At 36.7% G+C, this 24,270-nt stretch overlaps 1 protein-coding gene across 1 annotated transcript; it reads right to left on the bottom strand.

Annotated features, from left to right (window-relative positions):
* Positions 1-1,848: 1,848 nt before the first annotated feature.
* LOC106141871 (uncharacterized) lies at positions 1,849-23,106 on the bottom strand. Its single transcript, XM_060946924.1, has 15 exons — positions 22,965-23,106; positions 22,140-22,309; positions 18,717-18,867; positions 16,400-16,501; positions 15,825-15,904; positions 14,825-14,952; positions 13,950-14,010; positions 13,180-13,295; positions 10,166-10,374; positions 9,746-9,790; positions 8,651-8,835; positions 6,652-6,784; positions 4,544-4,706; positions 3,451-3,627; positions 1,849-1,897 (listed from the first exon to the last, which is right to left on the bottom strand). Exons 1-15 carry the CDS (start codon positions 23,104-23,106, stop codon positions 1,849-1,851), a joined length of 1,911 nt encoding a protein of 636 aa, XP_060802907.1.
* Positions 23,107-24,270: the final 1,164 nt, after the last annotated feature.

Raw genomic sequence — 24,270 nt, 5'->3', positions numbered from 1 at the left:
ATACGAAAGTTAGTCTTGAGTGCCACTGCGTAGTAAAAACACGTGTTTATTCTAACCTATTTCAGACTTTTTCAAGTTTAATAATAAAAATGTAACAAAAAACGCACTAATAGTACACTACCTCAGAGGTGGCAAGGAAACGGATGCATATTATGACGATTGCAACTTTTTGCATCGTTATATCACAGAAACGGTAGCTTTGTTGAAAAAAATTATTGATACCTTTTTTATAGATAACTTTATGATCTACAATTTATGTCTGAGGTAATTTTCCGATTTGAAAAACTTACCGTTTTAAAGAAAATTGCGATACATCCATTTTTTACCTTTGACCGTGAGTAAATTTTTTTCCTTAAACCGAAATCATGGGGAATTTTGAAATAATGCTTTTGATTGTGTTTTAAATAATTATACTCATTTTCAGCTTGATGGGAATTAATGTAGCTATGTAGTATTTTTTTCATAGTAATTAGTAGCGGCCCGCTTGTGCAGCAAACGGTTCAAGCCAAAGCCGACTTTAGGCGCTACAGGTTACGGCGCTAAATCCACTGCGGGTAACGCAACGTGTGTTCGCGGTTCTACAGAACAACGTCTATGGATAAACTGAAAAATTAAGATTTTTTTTTCTTCGTATTTTTTCGGGATAAAAAGTATCCTATTTTACGCCCAGGATAAAAGGTATAATTATACCAAGTTTCATCAAAATCGAACCGTTAGTTTTCACGTGATGCCTGAACATACAGACAGACAGACAAAAATTTTTTTAATCACATTTTTGTGTTTGGTATCGATCCAGTAACACCCCCTGCTATTTATTTTTTCAATATTTTCAATGTACAGAATTGACCTTTCTACAGATTTATTATATGTATAGATAGATTGTATTGTGAATGAAACGGGAGGGAAAACATTTTTGTATTGATAATACAATTTATATTTTGTTATATAATTATCACAATGAGTATTGTCATTGTTATAGTTATAATTCTACTAGCTGTGCCCGCGACTTCGTCCGCGTGGAATAGTTATTTTGGGCATCATATTTATTTTTGCAAACATCCTCCTCGGCTTTATCAATTATAGCTGCTAATTGTTATGCGACTTCACATCATTACCCGCGACGGAACGGAGACCGTATAGTGAGATGAAAGGCCTTTGTCCAGTAGTGGGATCTTACAGGCTGATACTTTACTTTACCGCGGTCAGGCGGTCACGCGTATTAGAAAGAACGCTGGTTCGCCGTATTAAATGTTTCGCTGCAAATTGCTTATAACGACTATATCTCAAAACCTATTCGTCTGATTTATACGTACAATGTGTGACTGTAAATGGCAATTTTAGTCTACATGAAAAGCCGAAAGTAATAAACATATTTATTTGGATAAGGATTAATACTGAATTTAAGAAAATTGGGTTCAAAATAACTTATGTTTATAATGAAAAAATAATCTTAAAAAATGAACATAAAAGTGGTTATTGTAAGTAAACCTTAAGAGATAGATATATGCTCTCGCGGACTTTTTTGTGGCAAAAAATGAGTACTTCACATCTTTAGTACATTGTTTTACTTCACATCTTTAGTGTTGGTTTGCGCAGCTCGCAGATGGCCGACTCATTCAACTTTCACCTGCATTGTTGACGTTTCCCGTAGGAAATCCGGGATAAAATGTAGCCTATAGCCTTCCTCGATAAATAGACTATCTAACAGTGAAAGAATTATTCAAATCGGTTCAGTAGTTTCTGAGATTAGCGCGTTTAAACAAACAAACAAACAAACAAACAAAAAAAACAAACTCTTCAGCTTTATAATATTAGTATAGATTTGTTCTCTTGTTCTATTAAAGTTATTTACTTCAGCATGGACCGCAATATTTGAAGGTTACGTTTCTCAGCCATCCTGAAACAACGAAGGCTTCTTTATCAGTTCCATACATACATTCTTCCTAACTCCTGGCTTTAGACCCGGTTGCATCCTCACCACTATGGAGAGGAATAGAATAGGATAGATTTATGTATGTGTTTGTGCCGTGTGGTTCCCGGTACCAATACAAAAAAGAATAGGACCACTCCATCTCTTTCCCATAGATGTCGTAAAAGGCGAGTAAGGGATAGGTTTACAACTTGGGATTCTTTTCTAGGCGATGGGCTAGCAACCTGCCACTATTTGAATCTCAATTCTATCATTAAGCCAAAAAGCTGAACGTGGTCATTCAGTCTTTTCAAGGTTGTTGGCTCTGCCTACCCCGCAAGGGATATAGACGTGACCATATGTATGTATATATGTAGATTTATGTCCAAAATTGGATACAAGGTAACACTTACTGTCGTCACATTACATCAAATCTAATTATAACTACTACCGCTTCCAAAGCGCATGTGTAGAAGAAGCGGCGGAACAAACTACACTGCAGGAGGAGCCCGGGATGTGCCTTTAACCATGGACCTAGCATTGGTTGAGTCAGGTTTTAACACGAAGCGACTCTCATCTGAACACCGCAACCTTCGCAAGTAAACCTAACCCGTATTGGATCAATCATGGTTACCTACACATCGAGTTGCCTGAATGTGCAGGTTTCCTCACCACTCTGGAGAGAAGCACTTGGTGCCCGTTTTGACCATAACCCTGGTCTAGGTAAGACAGGTTATCACATGAAGCGACTCCCGTCTGGTCTTGCCAACCTTTGCACGGGAGTTTAACCCAAAATTGGTGATAATAAAAGCTTCTACATCCATAGGATATAGAGTGGGTCCCATTGTGAAGTCTATCAAGGAAAATGTGCCGTGTGGTTCCCGGCACCATTACAAAAAAGAATGGGACCACTCCATCTCTTTCCCACGGATGTCGTAAAAGGCGACTAAGGGATAGGCTTATAAACTTGGCTTTCCTCTTTTAGGCGATGTGCTAGCAACCTGCCACTATTCGAATCTCAATTCTATCACTAAGCCAATCAGCTGAGCGTAGCCTATTAGTCTTTTCAAGACTGGTGGCTCTGTCTTCCCCGCTAGGGATTTAGACGTGATCATATGTATGTATGTATGTATGTATCAAAGGAAAGGCTAAATTTTGGATTCTCCTTTTTCCTTTTGGGATTCGATGGGCTAACAACCTGTCACTATTTGAATCTCTAGGCCATCATTAAGCCATCCAGCTGAAGGTGTCTCATCAGTCCTTTCACGACTTTTGACTCTGCTTTTCTAAAACTGATAATTGCCGTGTGGTTCCCGGCACCAATAGAAAAAAGAATAGGACCACTCCTACTCTTTCCCATGGATGTCGCAAAAGGCGAGTAAGGGACAGACTATCAACCTGTCACTTTATATGAATCTCAATTCTATCAGTAAGCCAGACAGCTGAACGTGGCCTATCTGTATTTTCAAGACTGTTGGCTCTGTCTACCCCGCAAGGGATAAAGACGTGATCATATGTTTGTAAGTATGTATGTATCATACCGTTCCACCATCATTATAGCCAGAGCCAGGACATATCCAGCGACCAAGAGTATGAAAGCTGGTGCCGCTCCACCCAGGGTCAATGCTCGTGGGGAACTGCCTTCGCACTCCACCTGGGACGACCTGGTGCGGCGCTGGACCACGGAGACTATGCCGCGTTCGTTGAAACGCTTGAGGCTGTAAAATGATAGGTAGACGAGACCGCCGTGCCGTGTGGTTCCCGGCACCAATATAAAAATAAGAATAGGATAACTTCATGAATGTAAATGGTAAAAGGCGACTAAGTGGCTTCATCTTCTAGGCTATAGTCCCGGTTACATCCTCACCACCCTGATAGGAGCCCGGGGTAGGCTTCTGACCATGGATCCTGGATTGGGTGAGTCAGGTTTTTACACGAAGCGACTCACGTCTGACCTCCGCAACCTTTGCAGGTCTTGAAAAGACTGATAGGCCACGCTCAGCTATTTGGCTTAATGATAGAATTGAGATTCAAATAGTGACAGGTTGCTAGCCCATCGCCTTAAAAAAATCCCAAGTTTGTAAGCCTATCCCTTAGTCGCCTTTTACGACATCCATGGGAAAGAGATGGAGTGGTCCTATTCATTTTTGTATTGGTGCCGGAAACCACACGGCACTGTATACCGTAAAAGGCGACTAAGTCTATATAAGGACTATAGTCCCGGTTGCATCCTCAACACTCTGGAGGGGAGCCCGGGGTATACCTTTGACCAAAGCCGATGCATTTCAACGAGCCGATATTTCATGGCATTTTTAAATAATGATGGTGTTGACATAATTTGTTTTATTTTATCTTTGTGTATTTTACAAAATATTCGTATTGAAATAATTAGTTCTACATTCATTCATGTTTTTTTAATGTAGACAATGTGCATTCGTCCACGATTCAGATTTAAGAGATCTATATTTGTAAATTGACGTTTGATGAAAATGCAGCAGTAAAGTTTCTTCCGCCGCTTCTTCTACCCATGCTCTTTGGAAGCGGTAGTAGTTATAATTAGATTTAAGTGATGTGGCGTCAATAAGTGATACCTTGTATCCAATTTTGGAAATAAATCTATCCTATTCTAATTACCTCCAATTTAAAAACTCCTTAAACGGGCTATTTTTCTGGACAGTCACATATAATAGACTTTTTTTCATAGAATCTATGGATCCCAGCTCACAAAGTTCAGTTTGTGTAAATTTTTGCGATATAAGTCGGTTCGCGCTGTCGACTTCTGTATGGAAAGCGTATCCTAAAACAAAAAGATAGATAGATAAACACCATAAAAGTAAAACATACAAAACAGCACAAAGCAGACAGAGATGGTACAAGGCGGACTTATCGCTAATGCAATCTCTTCCAGTCAACCTTTGGGTGGAAGGAAACCAAACAGGAGATTGGCGTTGGCGCAGAGCAAGATAAATAAATATTTAAACAATAATAAAATGCAGACAGAATATATATACATACAAACATACTTAAAATCACGCCTCTTTCCCGGAGTGGTAGGCAGAGACTACCTCTTTCCACTAGCCACGATCTCTGCATACTTCCTTCGATTCATCCACGTTCATAACTCTCTTCATGCAAGCTCGGCGGTTTCGGGTTTCAGAATATACATATATCTATATATGATACATATAAATACGCATAAATACAGATAAATAAATACATATACTTAGGATAGAGTAGCAGTTTGTTACCGCTTCTTCTGCACTGACGCCTTGGAAGCGGCAGTAAACTTAGTTTTAAGTTATTAATTTGACGTCAACCAATGTTGTTAAACCATACGTTTTGACAATTATTAAGCGATATGAAGTATCCCATAATAATGATTAAAATTTTTGAATTTGAGTAGAAAGATACTGTGACCTAACGAGACAAATATGCTTTAGTACAAGTATTTTGTTATCACTACATAATATTATAAAGCCCCGTTATTTTCTGTGTCTGTATGTACCTATGTGCAAATTTTGGAAATTCGTGGACGGATTTTGTAATTTTCTGCAAGAGCTTCATATTCGGGGCTTACATGTTCTAAATAATTAGACAATATTCGGATTTCCATACATTGTACATATAATCACGTCTATATATGTATGCATCCCTTGCGGGGTAGACAGAGCCAACAGTCTTGATAGGTGTTAGGCCACGTTCAGCTGTTTGGCTTACTGATAGAATTGAGATTCATATAAAGTGACAGGTTGCTAGCCTGTCACCTGAAAGAAGAATCCCAAGTTTATAAGCCTATCCTTAAGACGCCTTTTACGACATGCATGATTTCCATAAACTATAAAATTAAGCAACGTATGTACCGGAGAAGGAAAATCAAATTTACTTATACATACATAAAATCACGCCTCTTTCCCGGAGGGGTAGGCTGAGACTACCTCTTTTCACTTGCCACGATCTCTGCATATTTCCTTCGCTTGAACCACATTCATAACTCTCTTCATGCAATTTCGGCGGTTTCGGGTAATTTTGACCTGACCCTTTACCAGAACGTCCTTAATTTGATCAAGATACGTTCGTCTAGGTACTTATACCTTACATTAGTACTAGACAGAACCAAATATAATAAAATAAATCGTAACTTACAGCTTCACTTGCTTTCAAAGTTCGTATGTAAAATAGCCACAATAAATTATCTCTCAGGTCTTGACTATGATAGTACAGAAAACCTTTTACAAACACTTGTCTAAATTTAGAAATTAAGTTAATTAGTAATTACACATTTATTTTTGATTCAAGTAACTTGAATAATCCCATGTAATTAGGTAGATTTTACTCATAAAATTCTCCCTATGAAGAGGTTTCCCCTTATATCTAAATAAGTGAATACTTTGTTTTTGGTTGACAATTAACTGTCAGATTTATCCATGTATTTGTTTTATTCGTTTTTGTAAGGGGAAACCAATCTACATTATTATTGGCAAAACCATAGTAGCTACTTTTGTGCTGTATACACCTCGTGGGGAGAGGCTGGTGTACTGAGATACAAGCTCTGCTTAGTTCAGACACCAGTCTCTCACAATCTTAAATAAGTTAAACCATGTAACTTTTACTATAAGTCTGTGTCATGTTTAGATTGTGGAGAAAAATAAAGAAATTTGAATTTGAATTGAAAATGTATCTATTACTTTCTATGCATTTAACTAGAGACGTAGAATAAAAGTTGAGTTTAAGAGTACATTTACCTCCAGCTTTCACCATAGCGATGCCCCGTTCCAAATTAGTCAAAACATCGATATTTCTCTTATTCAACACCTTCTTTTGACGGAGTAGGTTTTCTATTTTCTCGTTTCTTCTATTGAAAAAATAACTGGGAGACTAAAAAACATGAAAAGAAAAACTATTAGGTATAACAATTTTGAAGAAGTCATTTGAAAAAGCTTAAATCATTTAGCACAGCTATTGAATATGGCCTATCGATCTTTGTGGGACTGTTGGCTCTGTCTACCCCCCTTGAGGATGTGGACATGATGGTATGTATGTTATGTTTAGTGATTAGGTTTTTGTTGGAATGTCGGTGGGTAGATAATGTTGGAGGAAGTGGCCAAGTTCCTGGAGTTTCTGATTTAAATCATTATGTTGTAGTGTCAGTGTCAGTTACCATTTTATTATATGCATGATTTTTGTATTGATCCTGGTGTCGCTGTGATGAGTTCGTCGGTAACCGTGATTATCGTCGTAGGTCGTGAATCTATAAAAATCTTTCTGACTTTTACCTACTTCTTACATCATTTAAACAACGGACTACCTTACGGGGTATCCTTAAGTAGCCGTCAACACCAATAATACTAATACTGATACGTGTTTAGATACTGTCATATTTTTTTAGTACCCTTTTTCATCACTCTATTAAAATTTTTATTATACCAAGTATTATTACATTGTGACAACAGTTTTGTTATGTATTTGCAGCACACTCAATGTTAGATAATACAGTAATCTGTGTTTACGTTATTGGTTTTGCATTTACACATACGTGTTATAGATGTAAACTGTACATGATAAATATAATGTAAAACTGTTTGTAAACAAATAAAGAGAAATAAAAAAAAAAAAAAAAAAAAAGTCAAAAGTCCTACCTACAAATAGATGAATTTAGATTTTAATTATAAATATAAATAAATATAAACATATACGGGACAAATTACACAGATTGAGTTAGCCTCGAAGTAAGTTCGAGACTTGTGTTACGAGATACTAACTCAACGATACTATATTTTTTATAATAAATACTTATATAGATAAACATCCAAGACCCAGGCCAATCAGCAAAAGTTCTTTTCTCATCATGCCCTGGCCGGGATTCGAACCCGGGACCTCTGGTGTCAGAGACAAGCGTAGTACCGCTGCGCCACAGAGGCCGTCAAAATTAAATTAAATTATTATTTAATTTAATTTTGACGTTTGAATTTAATTATATAACAGTAAGTTCTACTTATTATATTAAGTTACTTATTATATATACGTACATATAATTACGTCTTTATCCCTTACTGGGTAGACAGAGTTAACAGTCTGGACAAGACCGAAAAGCCACGTTTGATTTTACTTGTACCTAATGATTAAAAAATAGCTGTAAAACTTCAATTTTGAATGATATTGCAAATAAATCTTTTCTAAAATCTTTAAAATAGAACCACTCCATATCTTCTAACTGATGTCGTAAAGGCGACTAACGAAAGGCTAATAAACTTGAAGGCGATGGGCTAGCAACATGTCACTATTTGAATCTCAATTTCGTCATTAATACAGCTGAATGTTACCTTTCAGTCTTTTCAAGACTTTTGGCTCTGTCTACTCCTCACAAGGATATTGACGAAGCTATATATTATACTAGCTGTGCCCGCGACTTCGTCCGCGTGGAATAGTTATTTTGGGCATCATTGAAGCTCACAGGGATGAATAATTTTCCCCGTTTTTTTTTCACATTTTCCATTATTTCTCCGCTCCTGAAAGTTGCAGCGTAATGTTTTATAGCCTAAAGCCTTCCTCGATAAATGGTCTATTCAATACGAAAAGATTTTTTTAAATCGAACCAGTAGTTCCTGAGATTAGCGCGTTCAAACAAACCAACAAACAAACAAACTCTTCAGCTTTATAATATAAGTATAGATGTATCTGTCCTAAAAAAATCTATCTATCTATATATGTATCTTTAAATGGTATTCTCTATTCATGGATTACCTTAAGCCAAGACCGCGCGTATCCGACATCCTCAAAGATCAATTCCAGAGGACTGTCCAGCAGTTCCTCCAGGGTGTTGATGGATGGTGGTGGACCGCTGAGTAGCCAGCTGACCACGCTGCTAGTGTAGTAGTTATATACGAGGAGACAGGAAGCGCCGGTCACTATCACAATCAGTTTCCTTGCTGGAAAAATTGGTTTAGTTGACAGCTCGTCATACATACATAAAATCACGCCTCTTTCCCGGACGGGTAGGCAGAGACTACCTCTTTCCACTTGCCACGATCTCTGCATATTTCCCTCGCTTCATCCACACTCATAACTCTCTTCATGCAGGCTCGGCGGTTTCGGGTACTTTTGACAGCTCGTCACTTTACGTATTTCGGCATTATCTTAATACGTCGCATTATTATCACGTCTCTTGGCTTAACTAGATAAGACAACATCTCCTACTTGCCTCATGTATTTCGTCACTTTCGCAATTCGTCCGACATTGTACAAGAAGGCATAAAAGTGAAATCCAGATTATTCTAATATTTTATTATGAACAAAAATAGAAAATCTATACATAAAATAAAACAGTTATAATCGTAAAAAAAGTAATATTTTAGAGTAATTGCATATGTGCCGTGTGGTTCTTTGCACTTTAGAATAGAAGCCAAATAGCTGAACGTAGGCTTCGTTATTATATAATAAATAATCACAGGTTGCTAGTCCATCGCCTTCATGAAGAATCCCAAGTTTGTAAGCCTATCCTTTAGTCGCCTTTTGCGATATCCGCAAGAAAGATATACGAGTGGAGCTATTCTACATACATATAATCACGTCTTCCTCCCTTGTGGGGTAGACAGAGCCAACAGTCTTGAAAAGACTGATAGGCCATGTTCAGCTTTTGGCTTAATGATAGAATTGAGATTCAAATAGTGGCAGGTTGCTAGTCTATCGCCTAAAAGAAGAATCCCAAGTTTATAAGCCTATCCCTTAGTCGCCTTTTACGACATCCACGGGAAAGAGATGGAGTGGTCCTAGTCTTTTTTGTATCGGTGCCGGGAACCACACGTCACAAACAAAATAAGTATGTTAAACAATAATTACCGCTCGATGCATTTCCTGTTCCACTCTCGTTATTATCTTCGAAGACTGAAAGAATAAGAGCATGGTTTAAAAAAAACCTATAAGTCAAAAAAGAAGAGAGATAAAAATTACATACATAAATACATACATATAATCACGTCTATATCCCTTGCGGGGTAGACAGAGCCAACAGTCATGAAAAGACTGATAGGCCACGTTCAGCTGTTTGGCTTTATGATAGAATTGAGATTCAAATAGTGACAGGTTGCTAGCCCATCGCCTAAAAGAATCCCGTTTATAAGCCTATCCCTTAGTCGCCTTTTACGACATCCATGGGAACGAGATGGAGCGGTTCTATTCGCTTTTCTATTAAAAAAAAAATTTGATTCAAATATCTTCGCGAGCTGGTTACGTCCTAAACTAAATAAGTACAGTACTTACATTGCTGACAAATCGAAGCTAATACAGAGAAAAATGCGTACTGCCCCGCGGCCTGTCTTCGCTCCAGTTTAGCAGTTAAAAGTAACAGACAGCCACACATCACAGAAATCAGAACCACACATAACCAGGCCCCAGAGCTGAGTGGCCGGAGAAACTGATTCTCAAACTTCCCAGGGCCGTAAGTTGGTATTCTGTAGTAATAACGTGTCCTGAAAACAATATGTACATACATACATATGGTCACGTCTATATCCCTTGCGGGGTAGACAGAGCCAACAGTCTTAAAAAGACTGAATGGCCACGTTCAGCTATTTGGCTTAATGATAGAATTGAGATTCAAATAGTGACAGGTTGCTAGCCCATCGCCTAAAAAAGAATCCCAAGTTTGTAATCCTATCCCTTAGTCGCCTTTTATGTAGGTACTATTAATACCATGGAAGAGATCCCACTCAGGGTTAAGCCGTCTGGACATCCCTTATCACTAAGGGTATGAAAAATAGATGTTAGCCGATTTTCAGTCCTACTCAATATGCTAACAAATTTCATGAGAATCGGTCAAGCCGTTTTAGACGAGTACGGGAACGAACATCGTGACACGAGAATTTTATATATATAATGTATAGATAAAACAAAATATTCTTGTTTAGAATTAGTTTAAATGGATGTCGTAAAATGCGACTAAGGGATAGGCTTATACACTTGGGATTCTTCTTTTAGGCGATGGGCTAGCAACCTGTCACTATTTGAATCTCAATTCCATCATAAAGCCAAACAGCTGAACGTGGCCTATCAGTATCACTGTTGGCTCTGTCTACCCCGCAAGGGATATAGACGTGATTATATGTATGTATGTATGTATGTAGAATTACATACATCATATCAATTCCTTGGGCAAATATTGCTCCCGACCGTGAGCCTCCAATTGTCCTACCCAAATTAATAATTCACAATCGATGTTTGTAATAACACGAACCCTAGTTTACAACCCTATACTTCCAATAACTATGCTCACATTTAGTAGAATTTCACTAGAGTCCAAGCGATTACTTTGACTTTGTAAACGTTAAAGTTATTATGAGAAATAATTAAATCGTTAAATCCCAGTGCAACTTTGTATATTTTTTAGATCTATGTAACTTCAAAATAAATCACGCCTCTTTCCCTAAGTGGCAGGCAGAGACCAAATCTTTCCACTTGTCACGATCCCTGCACACTTCTTTCGCTTCATCCACATTCATAACTCTCTTCATGCAAGCTCGACGGTTTCGGGTACTCTTGACCAGACCTTTAACTTGTGTTTCAACAATAAAGTAATTGTTTGATTGATTATGACAGTCAATCAGTCAGGCAGGCTCCTATTTTATGATTTAAAGTACAATTTTAACATTACTGCTGGAGAAGTGCTGTTATAGTGTAAACGACTTCTAATAAATAAATATAAATAAATAATAATTAAATAAATATATACGGGACAAATAACACTGATTGAGTTAGCTTCGAAGTAAGTGCGAGACTTGTGTTACGAGATTCTAACTTAACGATACTATATTTTATAATAAATACTTATATAGATAAACATCCAAGACCCAATTAACTATACTAAGAAAGTTATTTTTCTCTTAAATTTTTATGTGAATTATTTTAATTTTAATAATATATTTGATTATTCTATTATCTATTAATATTCGAATGCAATGTAAACAGAAGAATGATAATTCAGTATTTATCACACAATTTACTTGACATCACTTCTTGTATAAATTTGCAGGCTTGGGCTCTGTAGATAATTTCCTGTACTTGTAAGCCGTAAGACAATATTTGAATATACTATTGGGATTTCGAGGTATTGCTTTTGAACGTTTGATTTCAGTGTGGGAATAATAATTTTGATATTGTAGAAAGTTAAGAGGAAATCATGGACCATTCCTAATTTAAATATTCCACGAAATAGAGATAGAATGGTCCTATTCTTAAATGCAGAAAACGTACGTACGAATTTTTATTTCTAAATAATAAAAAAGTAAAAATTTGATGTGCGAACGCTTTTTAAAAAAAATATTTATATTTATTTTTTATCGTTTTTTGAATTTGACTTTCGTAACATGAGGTTGTATACTTCTTTATGTGGCCTACTGTACGTGCTGTAAATAGATAAGGCAAATTATTCTTAAATACAACTCGGTTTTATTTATAGAAAAGTTATTACAAATATGTAGCAAACAAATATGGAGAGGGTGGAGGGAAAGGTCGGAGTGGGAAGACCTAGACGAACGTATCTTGATCATATTAAGGACGTCCTGGTAAAGAGTCAGATCAAAAGTACCCGAAACCGCCGAGCTTGCATAAAGAGAGTTATGAATGTGGATGAAGCGAAGGAAGTATGCAGAGATCGTGGCACGTGGATAAAGGTAGTCTCTGCCTACCCCTCCGGGAAAGAGGCGTGATTTTATGTATGTATGTAGCAAACAACCAACGCGACCGACATGAGGGGGGAAGTCAGTGGCGCCACGTAGCGGTTGACAGTAGCATTAGAAATCTTTTGAATTTTGTCGCTTGTCCATAATTGTCTTTATACTTCCAACACCAACCCTGCACCTGATATAACATCTTAAAAGAAAATCGTGTAAACAATGTGGCCAATTATCTTTTGTTTATAGTACAAAATAATAAGTATTGTTTACTATAAACAAACACACATACATACAATCACGTCTATATCCCTTGTGGAGTAGTTAGAGCCAAAAGTCTCGAAAATACCGATAGGCTACGCTTCAGCTGTTTAGCTTAGTTAAGGAATTGAGATTCAAATAGTGACAGGTTGCTAGCCCATCCTTTTAAAAAAGAATCCCAAGTTTACAAGTCCAACCCATAGTCGCCTTTTACTACATCCATTGGAAAGAGATAAAGTGGTCCTATTTTTTATCTACTTGTGTACTTGTTCCAGTCTTTTTGAGATTGTGGGCTCTGTCTATCCCGTAAGAGAAAGACGTGATTATGTAAGTTGTATCACTTACTCGATAGATGTTAGCGGCGGGTGTACTAAATCAACTTTAGACAATACAAAAGCGTTTTCGAATCTCAGAACTGGAGTGACGTCCTGTAGTTTGTAGTATAACGAAGTAGATGCCACCTTAAATGATAGGAAATCAGGTTACAGACATACATACATACATATAATCACGTCTATATCCCTTGCGGGGTAGACAGAGCCTACAGTCTTGTAAAGACTGATAGGCCACGTTCAGCTATTTGGCTTTAAGATAGAATTGAGATTCAAATAGTGACGGGTTGCTAGCCCATCGCCTAAAAGAAGAATCTCAAGTTTATTAGCTAACCCCTTAGTCGCCTTTTATGACATCCATGGAAGAGTGATGGAGAGGTCCTATTCTTTTTTCTATTAGTGCCGGGAACCACACGGCACTGAGGTTACAGTTTGTCGGCAAATTGCAAATCTCGTTCTTTTTTTTGCAAACATATTACATACAAAAAAAAAAATACATACCTACTACTAGCTGCGACCCGGGGACTCGCTCACATGGGAATTAAGACTAAACATACATACAAAAAATCACGCCTCTTTCCCGGAGGGGTAGGCAGAGATTACCTTTTTCCACTTGCCACGATCTCTGCATACTTCCTTCGCTTCATCCACATTCAATACTCTCTTCATACAAGCTCGGCGGTTTCGGGTACTTTTGACCTGACCCTTTACCAGGACGTACTTAATTTTATCAAGATACGTTCGTCGATTAAGAATGAACATTACAATGTATGAATTACGTACCGTTTTTGAATCATTCACTGTGTAATCTCCTATCCATCTGTCCATTACTGTATAATTGAACCTGTAATTTTTGTAGTCATTAAAATATTAACATTATCGTGTAAACATAATGACAATGTACCGTGTGGTTCCATGGACCAATAAAAAAAAGAATAGGACCTCTCCATCTCGTCGATTGTCACGTAATTCGTCATTCCCGTCGTAAATGGCGACTAAAGGGTAGGCTTTTCGCTCAGGATTCTCTTTTCGGGCGATGGGCTAGCAACTCACTCTTTCAAATTCAATTCTATCATTAAGTAAGTTCGAATCATGTTACAATGATCCGTGGTCACCGAGCGATTGACCACGGATCATGGTAACATACATACATAGTCACCTCTTTATCCCTTGCGGGGTAGACAGAGCCAAAAGTCTTCAAAATACTGATAGGCCACATTAAGCTTTTTGGTTTGATGATAGAATTGTTACATGAAACTTCAAAAAAAGATGAAATAAAGCTACGTTACTTGCGCGATTAGTACACGCAATATATATAATTAAAATAGTATGTAATTCAGAAGTTACATACATACATACATATGTTCACGTCTTCGCGTCTTGTCATCCGTCTTGCGGGGTAGACAGAGTCTTGAAAAGACTGAATGGCCACGTTCAGCTATTTGGCTTAATGTTAGAATTGAGAATCAAATAGAGACAGGTTGTTAACCCATCGCTTAAGAAAGAATCCCAAGTTCGTAAGCCTATCCCTTAGTCGCCTTTAACGACATCCATGGGAAAGAGAGGGAGTGGTCCTATTCTTTTTTGTATTGGTGCCGGGAACCACACGGCATTAATAACGGCACGGCCCTTATAATTCGGAAGTTTATGTCGATTACCTAAAGTTATGCAGTTCAGCGACCTCTTTTAATATCATTCCTGATGTTTTGAGTATGGTTGCAAGGCCAGGGGTTTGTCGAGGGTCTAAAAGCCAGGCGGGTTCAAATGCCTTTTGCGACGAAGTCATCTACAAAGTAAATAAATAAATATATACGGGTCAAATTAAACAGATTGAGTTAGCCTGAAGTAAGTTCGAGACATATATGTTTATAAATATGAAGAGTTTGTTTGTTTGTTTAAATGCGCTAATCTCAAGAATTATTGGTTCGAATAGAAAAATTCTTTTTGTGTTGAATAGATCTTTTATCGAGGAAGGCTTTAGGATATAACATTACGCTGCATCTATAAGGAGCAAAGAAAGAATGGAAAATGTGAAAAAAATGGGGAATATTACTCATCCTTGAGGGCTTCAATGATGCCCAAAATAACTATTCCACGCGGACGAAGTCGCGGGCAGTTTGTTTGTTTGAACGCGCTAATCTCAGGAACTACTGGTTCGAATTGAAAAATCATTTTTGTGTTGAATAGACCATTTGTCGATGAAGGCTATTTATCATCACGCTGCTACTATTAGGAGCGAAGAAATAATGTGAAAAATATTTGGAATGAAATATAAATGTATAAAATATTCCACGCGGACGAAGTCGCGAGCACAGCTAGTTATTATATACATCTGGGAATTTGCTAAATAAATAAATGGAAAACTGTTAATCGGTATGTTACGTTCTAAGGAAACTTTTAAGGTTAATTATCGGAGGTCAAACGTAGACTTCTATGTCTCATAAGCAGATCCTCTGGCAAAAGCTAGTATTAAATGAAAACAAAAAAAAATATTTGTTAATTGATGCATCAAGATAAAAAGTAAAGAAAAATACTTAAAAATTTACGTAAAATTATTTACGTTCATTAATGAGAGGTCAGCTAATGGTAAGCTAAGATGAAGAGAAGTGTTATACATACTTACTCGTGTGGCTAACATTCATTTCAAACAATACTTACGACAACAACCATTCTCATAGACAATTGCTGGAAGTTCCATCTTCTGTAATACATGTAGCCGTTCAGATCTTCATTGAAACCTGAATGTACAAGTGAATTTATTTATATCATACATAAGACATAGAAATAGACCCTAGAATGTTATTTTACGTTAAATTTAAGTGGTTAGCTAAGTCCGGGATATGCATATGCATGTAGTCACGTCTACATCTCTTGTGGGGTAAGCAGAGCCAATAGTCTTGTAAATATTTAAAGGCCACGTTCAGCTGTATGGCTTAATGATAGAATTGATATACAAATAGTGACAGGTTGCTAGCCCATCGCCTAAAAGAAGCCTTATTCGCCTTTCACTAATTTCTTGGGAATAAATGGAGTTGAAACCACTTATACGACATCCGTGAGAGTCGAGTGGGGTAGGACTTAGACACCTTTTATGACATCCGTGGGAGAGAGATAGTGCTTTCTTGGAGTGCATGGGTCAAGAGTGGATTCTTCTTTTATTTTTATATTTGTGCCGCGAACCACACGGCACTATTTCACAATTATGTATGTGTGTATTATATAAAAACCTGAACCTTGCCCGTCGCTCCATACACCCAAATTGTTGATAATAAGCTCTCCGCCCTGTATTTTTCCATAATTGAAGATTTCATACATTTCATACCCGTTGTCAGTAACTAAAAGATAATTATAATACAGAAAAAAACTATTTGAAGTCGTGTTCGTAGCAACGCCTACGAAGTTTGTAGAGGGTCTACGAGATTCGTAGTCAAGTCGAGTAGTTTATAATTTACCTACGTCTTTGGAGAGCGAATCTTTTGTAATAAAATATGAATACTTAATTCTTTTGATACATATTATATGATTGTATGAGTTTTGATAACTTAGTATTTCCATAAATAAATAAATATAAGTAAATAAATTCGGGTTCGAATACCGGCCAGGGCATGATGAGAAACGAACTTTCTCTGATGGGCCTGGGTCTTGGATGTTTATATATATAACTGTTTTATAAAACATATAATATCGTTGAGTTAGTATCTCTTGACATTAGTTTCGAAGTTACTTCGAGGCTAACGAGTAAAATTATTTATATCAATTAAAAAAATTATAGATCTTTTATTGGATACGTTTAACTTCAATTTGCTAGAGAGCAAGATGGAGTTTAACTAAAATACTACTAAAATAATGACATTAATTATTTCCTTGTAAATCCCTAAGTTTTCGGCATTAGGAAGAACTAAAGTGGTGAGCGAATTTCAGATTTCAGCAGTCGCATAATGAAAGTTTCCTAGGTTAGATTCCTAATCAGCTTATTAAGTAATAGGATCTAATGTTAAATGCTTACTAAATTTCATACATACATACATAAAATCACGCCTCTTTCCCGGAGGGGTAGGCAGAGACTACCTCTTTCCACTTGCCACGTTCTCTGCATACTTCCTTCGCTTCATCCACATTCATAAATTATTAATTAAATTATTACTGATTCCTAAATTTCAGTTCACTTTTAATCAAGCATCACTATGTTCGCTAAGTTAAATACTTTCATGCTTCGTAAAACAAGCGCACCTTTTTTGTACGCCAATTTTTTACACATCATCTTTTTCCCTAAAAATCCCGATAATTTTTCTTCATGCGTGTATCGTGTTTTTCTTACGGAAGAGTTGTTTTTTTCACTCCAACAACTTTGAAAAGATTACACAGATAATTGGAAAGGGTTTAAGATCTAATTTTTAATCGGGTTATGAGGGACCTTTTGGGAGTATTGATAATTCACGCTTGATTGGTAATGGATTATGATTTAGGGTTAGTTCACATCTATACGAGACGGGATTTTAAACAGATATTTTCTAAATATCTCTTTCATGACCACTCCATCTCTTTCCCATGGATGTCGTAAAAGGCGACTAAGGGATAGGCTTACAAACTTGGGATTCTTTTTTAGGCGATGGGCCAGCAACCTGTTACTAGTTGAGTCTCAATTCTATCATTAAGCCAAATAGCTGAACGTGGCCATTTGGTCTTTCAAGACTGTTGGCTCTGTCTACCCCGCAAGGGATATAGACGTGACCATATGTATGTATGTATCTCTTTCATCTTTGCGTGTTATCGGTTACACCATCTGCCGCTATATACGTAGGGACCTTGGGTTCTTGTCATCGCAGGGCAAAGTCAGACGAAAGAATACCTCGGTGTGAATTGACCCTTAGGATTTTTTCATGTCAAGGAAAATATGATGTCATTTACAAAAAGCTTACTAAAATATATATATAAATGTAAATAAATATATACGGGACAGATTACACAGATTGAGTTAGCCTTGAAGTAAGTTCGAGTAAAAGCTGTATAGTAAAACTCCGTCCTCTCTTTGTTCTTAGTACATACATACATACATATAGTCACGTCTATATCCCCTGCGGGGTAGACAGAGCCAACAGTCTTAAAGACTGAATGGCCACATTCAGCTATTTGGCTTAATGATAGAATTGAGATTCAAATAGTGACAGGTTGCTAGCCCATCGCCTAAAAAAGAATCCCAAGTTTGTAAGCCTATCCATTAGTCGCCTTTTACGACATCCACGGGAAAGAGATGGAGTGGTCCTATTCTTTTTTGTATTGGTGCCGGTAACCACACGGCACGGCTTTCTTCTTAGTCTATGATTAAAAGCTCATGTGAAAGTGTATGATTTTAGAAAAATAAAGATACCATACCATGGTTTTTTTTTTCACATCGAAAAAATAAAATTATATTGGAAAATATAATAAAAATTAAGAACATCAAGACATCAACAATGATTTTTGATTTCTTGATTTTATTAACGAAGGTTGGTTACAATTGGTACGAGTATAAAATAATGATAACAGAAAAATATAGATTTTTTATCTTACCTTTAGCGACAAACAAATCTGCGTTGACGTTCATATTGAGGTCATTGAACCTCCCTATCGTTTCAGCTGACAGCGTGTTGTTGTAGTCAGTCATATTGCTTTCAATGAGCAGCCATTTGCGTGAAGAGTCAAACAAAGAGTTTTCTGAAGCCTAGAAATAGTTACAACTTTATTGAGAAGGCAACATATAATGGTAAAAATAATTGTATATAATTTTATTTTAAACTAGCTTTCCCCCGCGACTCCGTCCGCGCGGATGTCGGTCTTCGCGTAGATGGTTTATTTCTCCATTTTATTTTCAGTCCGGTCAATTTAGACCAAAAAATAGGAATGAAGCTACATTAATTCCCATCAAGTTGAAAATGAGTATAATTGTTTAAAACACAATCAAAAGCATTATTTCAAAATTCCCCATGATTCCGGTTTAAGGAAAAAAATTACCCAAGGTCAAAGGTAAGAAAATGGGATTTTCACGATTTTCTTCAAAACGGTAAGTTTTATAGGAAAATTACCTCAGACATAGATTGTAGATCATAAAGATATCTATAAAAAGGAATCAATATTTTTTTTCAATAAAGCTACCGTTTCTGAGATATTACGATGCAAAAAGTTGCAAGCGTCATAATATGCATAAGCACGTCTCGTATATACTCTATGTAGCAGTAATATAAGTAAAAATATTGTTCTGTCGGTAATTTTAACTTGAATTCAAAATATACATAAGTATAATGAAACCCAGTCCCTTCATTTATACTGTAGTGAAACCTTGAGACAACATCTGTCTCTCTGTTTAATTGTGTACGTGGCTAGGGTCGTATAGCTGCTTTATCTCAGAATGCTCAACACATGAAATACCGTTAGTCTTTAATAATAGTTGTCCTTGCGGGGATACCGTTGTCGGCTATGGACACCACGGCCTCTCATGCCCTAGGAGTGCCGGCCGTTTAGGGCGCCATGCCGCCCTAAATGATATAATCCTCCTAGAACCAAACGGTCTGGCTAGGGATGATGCCAAGAGACCGGATGGTATGACTTTGGTACCCTGGAGATTGGGGCGGCCTTTGGTGTGGGATGCTACTTGTGTCGACACACTTGCGCCGTCTCATCTTCAGGTTACTAAATCTAAGGCCGTTTTGCTTCAAATGAGGCAAAAAACCTCAAAAGGCGCAAATATGTAGTTATCGGGATCAAAGTTTACATCAGATGGCAAGTGTGATAGTGATATTGAAAGGAGAGTGAACGCGGGGAACATGGTGAATGGAGCTTTGCATGCCTTTATGAGCAGTCAGAAACTATCCAAAAAGGCTCGACTGGCTGTGCACAGGGGCGTGTTGGTCCCGACATTAATGTATGGGAGTGAAAGTTGGGTATGGCAAAAGAAGCACGAAAGCAGAATAAATGCAGTGGAAATGAGAGCGTTAAGGAGTATGTTGGGTGTGAAATTGAGTGACCGGATAAGGAACAGTGTGATAAGGGAATGTTGTGATGTGAAAGAAGATGTAGTTACAGGAATAGAAAAGGGTATGTTGAGATGGTTCGGTCATGTGGAGAGGATGAATGAAAACAGGTTGACTAAGCAGATATACATGGAGAGTGTGGAGGGAAAGGTCGGGGTGGGATGACCTAGACGAACATATCTTGATCAAATTAAGGACGTCCTGGTAAAGGGTCAGGTCAAAAGTACCCCAAACCGCCGAGCTTGCATGAAGAGAGTTATGAATGTAGATGAAGCAAAGGAAGTATGCAGGGATCGTGGCAAGTGGAAAGAGGTAGTCTCTGCCTACCCCTCCGGGAAAGAGGCGTGATTTTATGTATGTATGTATGTATGTAGTTATCGGTAATATCTATACTTTTGAACCTTTTGGGGTAGAAACTCTGGGACCGGGGGGCCTATCTGCCCATCAGCTTTTCCGACAATTGTCGAAAAAGCTAATTGAGGTATATCTTGACCGGAGGGCTGGAAATTATCTGGCTCAGAGAATCAGCATTGCCATTCGAATTGGCAATGCTGCCAGCCTTCTGGGCACATTCCTGCATGTTGATGCTATGCAAGGACTGTACAATTTATAAATTAAATTTTAGTTTGTAGTCATCTTTTTTCTTTCTTTTTATAAGTAGCTTTAGTTTTAATTTGATTATTGCATTGAATTTGATAATTGTAACCTCTATTATTGTCCTAAGATGATTTTCTTCACTTAGGGTTATTCTATTTTTTTTTTTAATAATACATACGAAAGTTAGTCTTGAGTGCCACTGCGTAGTAAAAACACGTGTTTATTCTAACCTATTTCAGACTTTTTCAAGTTTAATAATAAAAATGTAACAAAAAACGCACTAATAGTACACTACCTCAGAGGTGGCAAGGAAACGGATGCATATTATGACGATTGCAACTTTTTGCATCGTTATATCACAGAAACGGTAGCTTTGTTGAAAAAAATTATTGATACCTTTTTTAAAAATTACCTCAGACATAAATTGTAGATCATAAAGTTATCTACTTTATGATCTACAATTTATGTCTGAGGTAATTTTCCGATTTGAAAAACTTACCGTTTTAAAGAAAATTGCGATACACCCATTTTTTACCTTTGACCGTGAGTAAATTTTTTTCCTTAAACCGAAATCATGGGGAATTTTGAAATAATGCTTTTGATTGTGTTTTAAATAATTATACTCATTTTCAGCTTGATGGGAATTAATGTAGCTATGTAGTATTTTTTTCATAGTAATTAGTAGCGGCCCGCTTGTGCAGCAAACGGTTCAAGCCAAAGCCGACTTTAGGCGCTACAGGTTACGGCGCTAAATCCACTGCGGGTAACGCAACGTGTGTTCGCGGTTCTACAGAACAACGTCTATGGATAAACTGAAAAATTAAGATTTTTTTTTCTTCGTATTTTTTCGGGATAAAAAGTATCCTATTTTACGCCCAGGATAATAAGGTATAATTATACCAAGTTTCATCAAAATCGAACCGTTAGTTTTCACGTGATGCCTGAACATACAGACAGACAGACAAAAATTTTTTTAATCACATTTTTGTGTTTGGTATCGATCCAGTAACACCCCCTGCTATTTATTTTTTCAATATTTTCAATGTACAGAATTGACCTTTCTACAGATTTATTATATGTATAGATTTATCCTGTAAGCATTTTGGATGTAATATCTGTTAGTTTGTAAGATGTATTAAATAATAAATAAATGATTAAAAAATAGTGAACTTAGAGAATTGAAATACTTTCATCTCTACCGATTGAGAGATTTGTTTTTTGTTTTTTTAATTCGTAGCGATCTCGAAAACTTCGGAACCAATTTTAATTAAATTTAACATAGGGAAATACATAATTATCAAATAAATACATTTTATATCTCAGCTTCATTCTAAGCAATTATATAAACATATTGGAGTTTATTACTTACGTAATAAAGTACATCTTTGGAGATTGGGCAATCGCTGTCCACTAGGATACCGACATCACCCATATGTGTAGTAGAACAGCTTCCTAATTTACGTAGATTGAAATTCTCCAGAAAAACTATAGAAACACCGATGAAGTTTTTCGAAGAATATTTTGTGAACTGATTAATTCCTGTTATTGAAATGACAATTTTATTAACAAGTTTTAAATAATATTAAATGATAATATTAAAGCTTTGATACCTAAGTCTGTAATAACTGATTATTAAGTAAAAATTTAAGTTAAAACAAATAAATATACATATACGGGACATATTGCCAGATCGAGTTAGCCTCGAAGTGGGTTCGAGATTTGTTTTTACGAGATACTAACTCAACGATACTATACATACATACATACATATAATCACGTCTATATCCCTTGCGGGGTAGACAGAGCCTTGAAAATACTGATAGGTCACGTTCAGCTGTTTGGCTTTATGATGGAATTGAGATTCAAATAGTGACAGGTTGCTAGCCCATCGCCTAAAAGTAGAATCCCATGTTTATAAGCCTATCCCTTAGTCGCCTCTTACGACATCGATGGGAACGAGATGGAGTGGTCCTATTCTTTTTTTTTATTGGTGCCGGGAACCACACTATATTTTATAATAAAAGTATAATAATGCCCTGTGCGGGAATCGAACTCTGGATCTTCCGTATCACAGACACGCCACAGAAGCCGTCAAATTAACAAAAAAAAAAATTATTAATAAATAATTATTATGTCTCTAAATTCCCTTAGGAACGATGTTTTGATCAAATGCAAGTATAAAATAAAGACTTACTAAACTTATTATCCCAGCATGTCAATAAACAAATGTATTTAACATGTCTGTATAGAAAATATTCAATGCCGAATTCCATATCATTTTTTGTTAGCGCTAAAACAATTGGAAATACAAAAATTAGGATTGCTAATGTCTTCATCACGACGCCAATTGACTGACAATAATAATAATACAGAATACTCGGACATATTTCATTCGCGTCAACCTTGATATTTTGTATGGTGTGCATATTTTTACTAAAACATATTTTTATGTGTGCCGTGTGGTTCCCGGCACCAATAGAAAAAAGGAATAGAACCACTCCGTATCTTTCCCATGGATGTCGTTAAAGGCGACTAAGATATATGCTTATAAACTTGGGGTTCCACTGTTAAATGTCTATCATTTAGCCAAACAGCCGAACGAGGTCTATCAGTATTTTCAAGATTGTTGGCTCTTCCCGTGACCCCGTAAGGGATATAGACGTGATCATATGTATGTATATATGTACATATTTTTTTCAAACTTAATTGCCTGTAAAAATGTGTAACCGGCGACCTTAATGTCATATAAATCCAGACTCTGGAATGCACTGTAGAAAAAAAAAGACACGGGCACACACTTTTAACATACATATTTACCTCCTTCCATAATAATGAATAAAAACTTTGAATGTGAATAAAAAAATTTGACAAACAGTCATCTTAGGTATATATAAAATTCTCGTGTCACAATGTTCGTTTCCGTACTCCTCCGAAACGGTTTGACCGATTCTCATGAAATTTTGTGAGCGTATTGAGTACGTCTGGGAATTGGACAACATCTTCATCTTTTCATACCCCTTAGTAAAAGGGTTGTCCACCGTTAACATTTTTTTTTAACTAGAAATTGCTTAAAATTACTAATATCTCAAAACAAAGTTTTCCGGGGACAGCTAGTGTTTGTATAAATTTTTGACGGTACAGAATTTCTTACAGAACACAACAAATGAATCGTATAAGAGTCAGCGATTTGCCGATTCGATTTAAATCTCGCTGTTGAGACATGCAAAAATACAAGCATGCTGACGATACTTTCTTTCATTATAGCGAGTGCATTCGGCTACAATTACAAATTGCATCCTTTATTTTTATTGAACACAGCTGTCACAATTTACCTGTCAATTTGTAGCACAGAATTCTAAATCACAATTTGTGGGACAGAATTTTAAATCACGATTTGTGACACAGAATTTTTAATCAAAGAGTTTTGATAATGTAGTATCGTTTTTTTTTATTGTAATGCTTTGAATTATATACAGAGTCGGTGGTCGAATAAAAAGTGT

This window comes from Amyelois transitella, chromosome 12 (genome assembly GCF_032362555.1).
Source record: "Amyelois transitella isolate CPQ chromosome 12, ilAmyTran1.1, whole genome shotgun sequence".
Classification (NCBI taxonomy): domain Eukaryota; kingdom Metazoa; phylum Arthropoda; class Insecta; order Lepidoptera; family Pyralidae; genus Amyelois; species Amyelois transitella.
The sequence above is the reverse complement of the archived record's forward strand: the minus strand, read 5'-3'. Positions and strand labels throughout refer to the sequence as shown.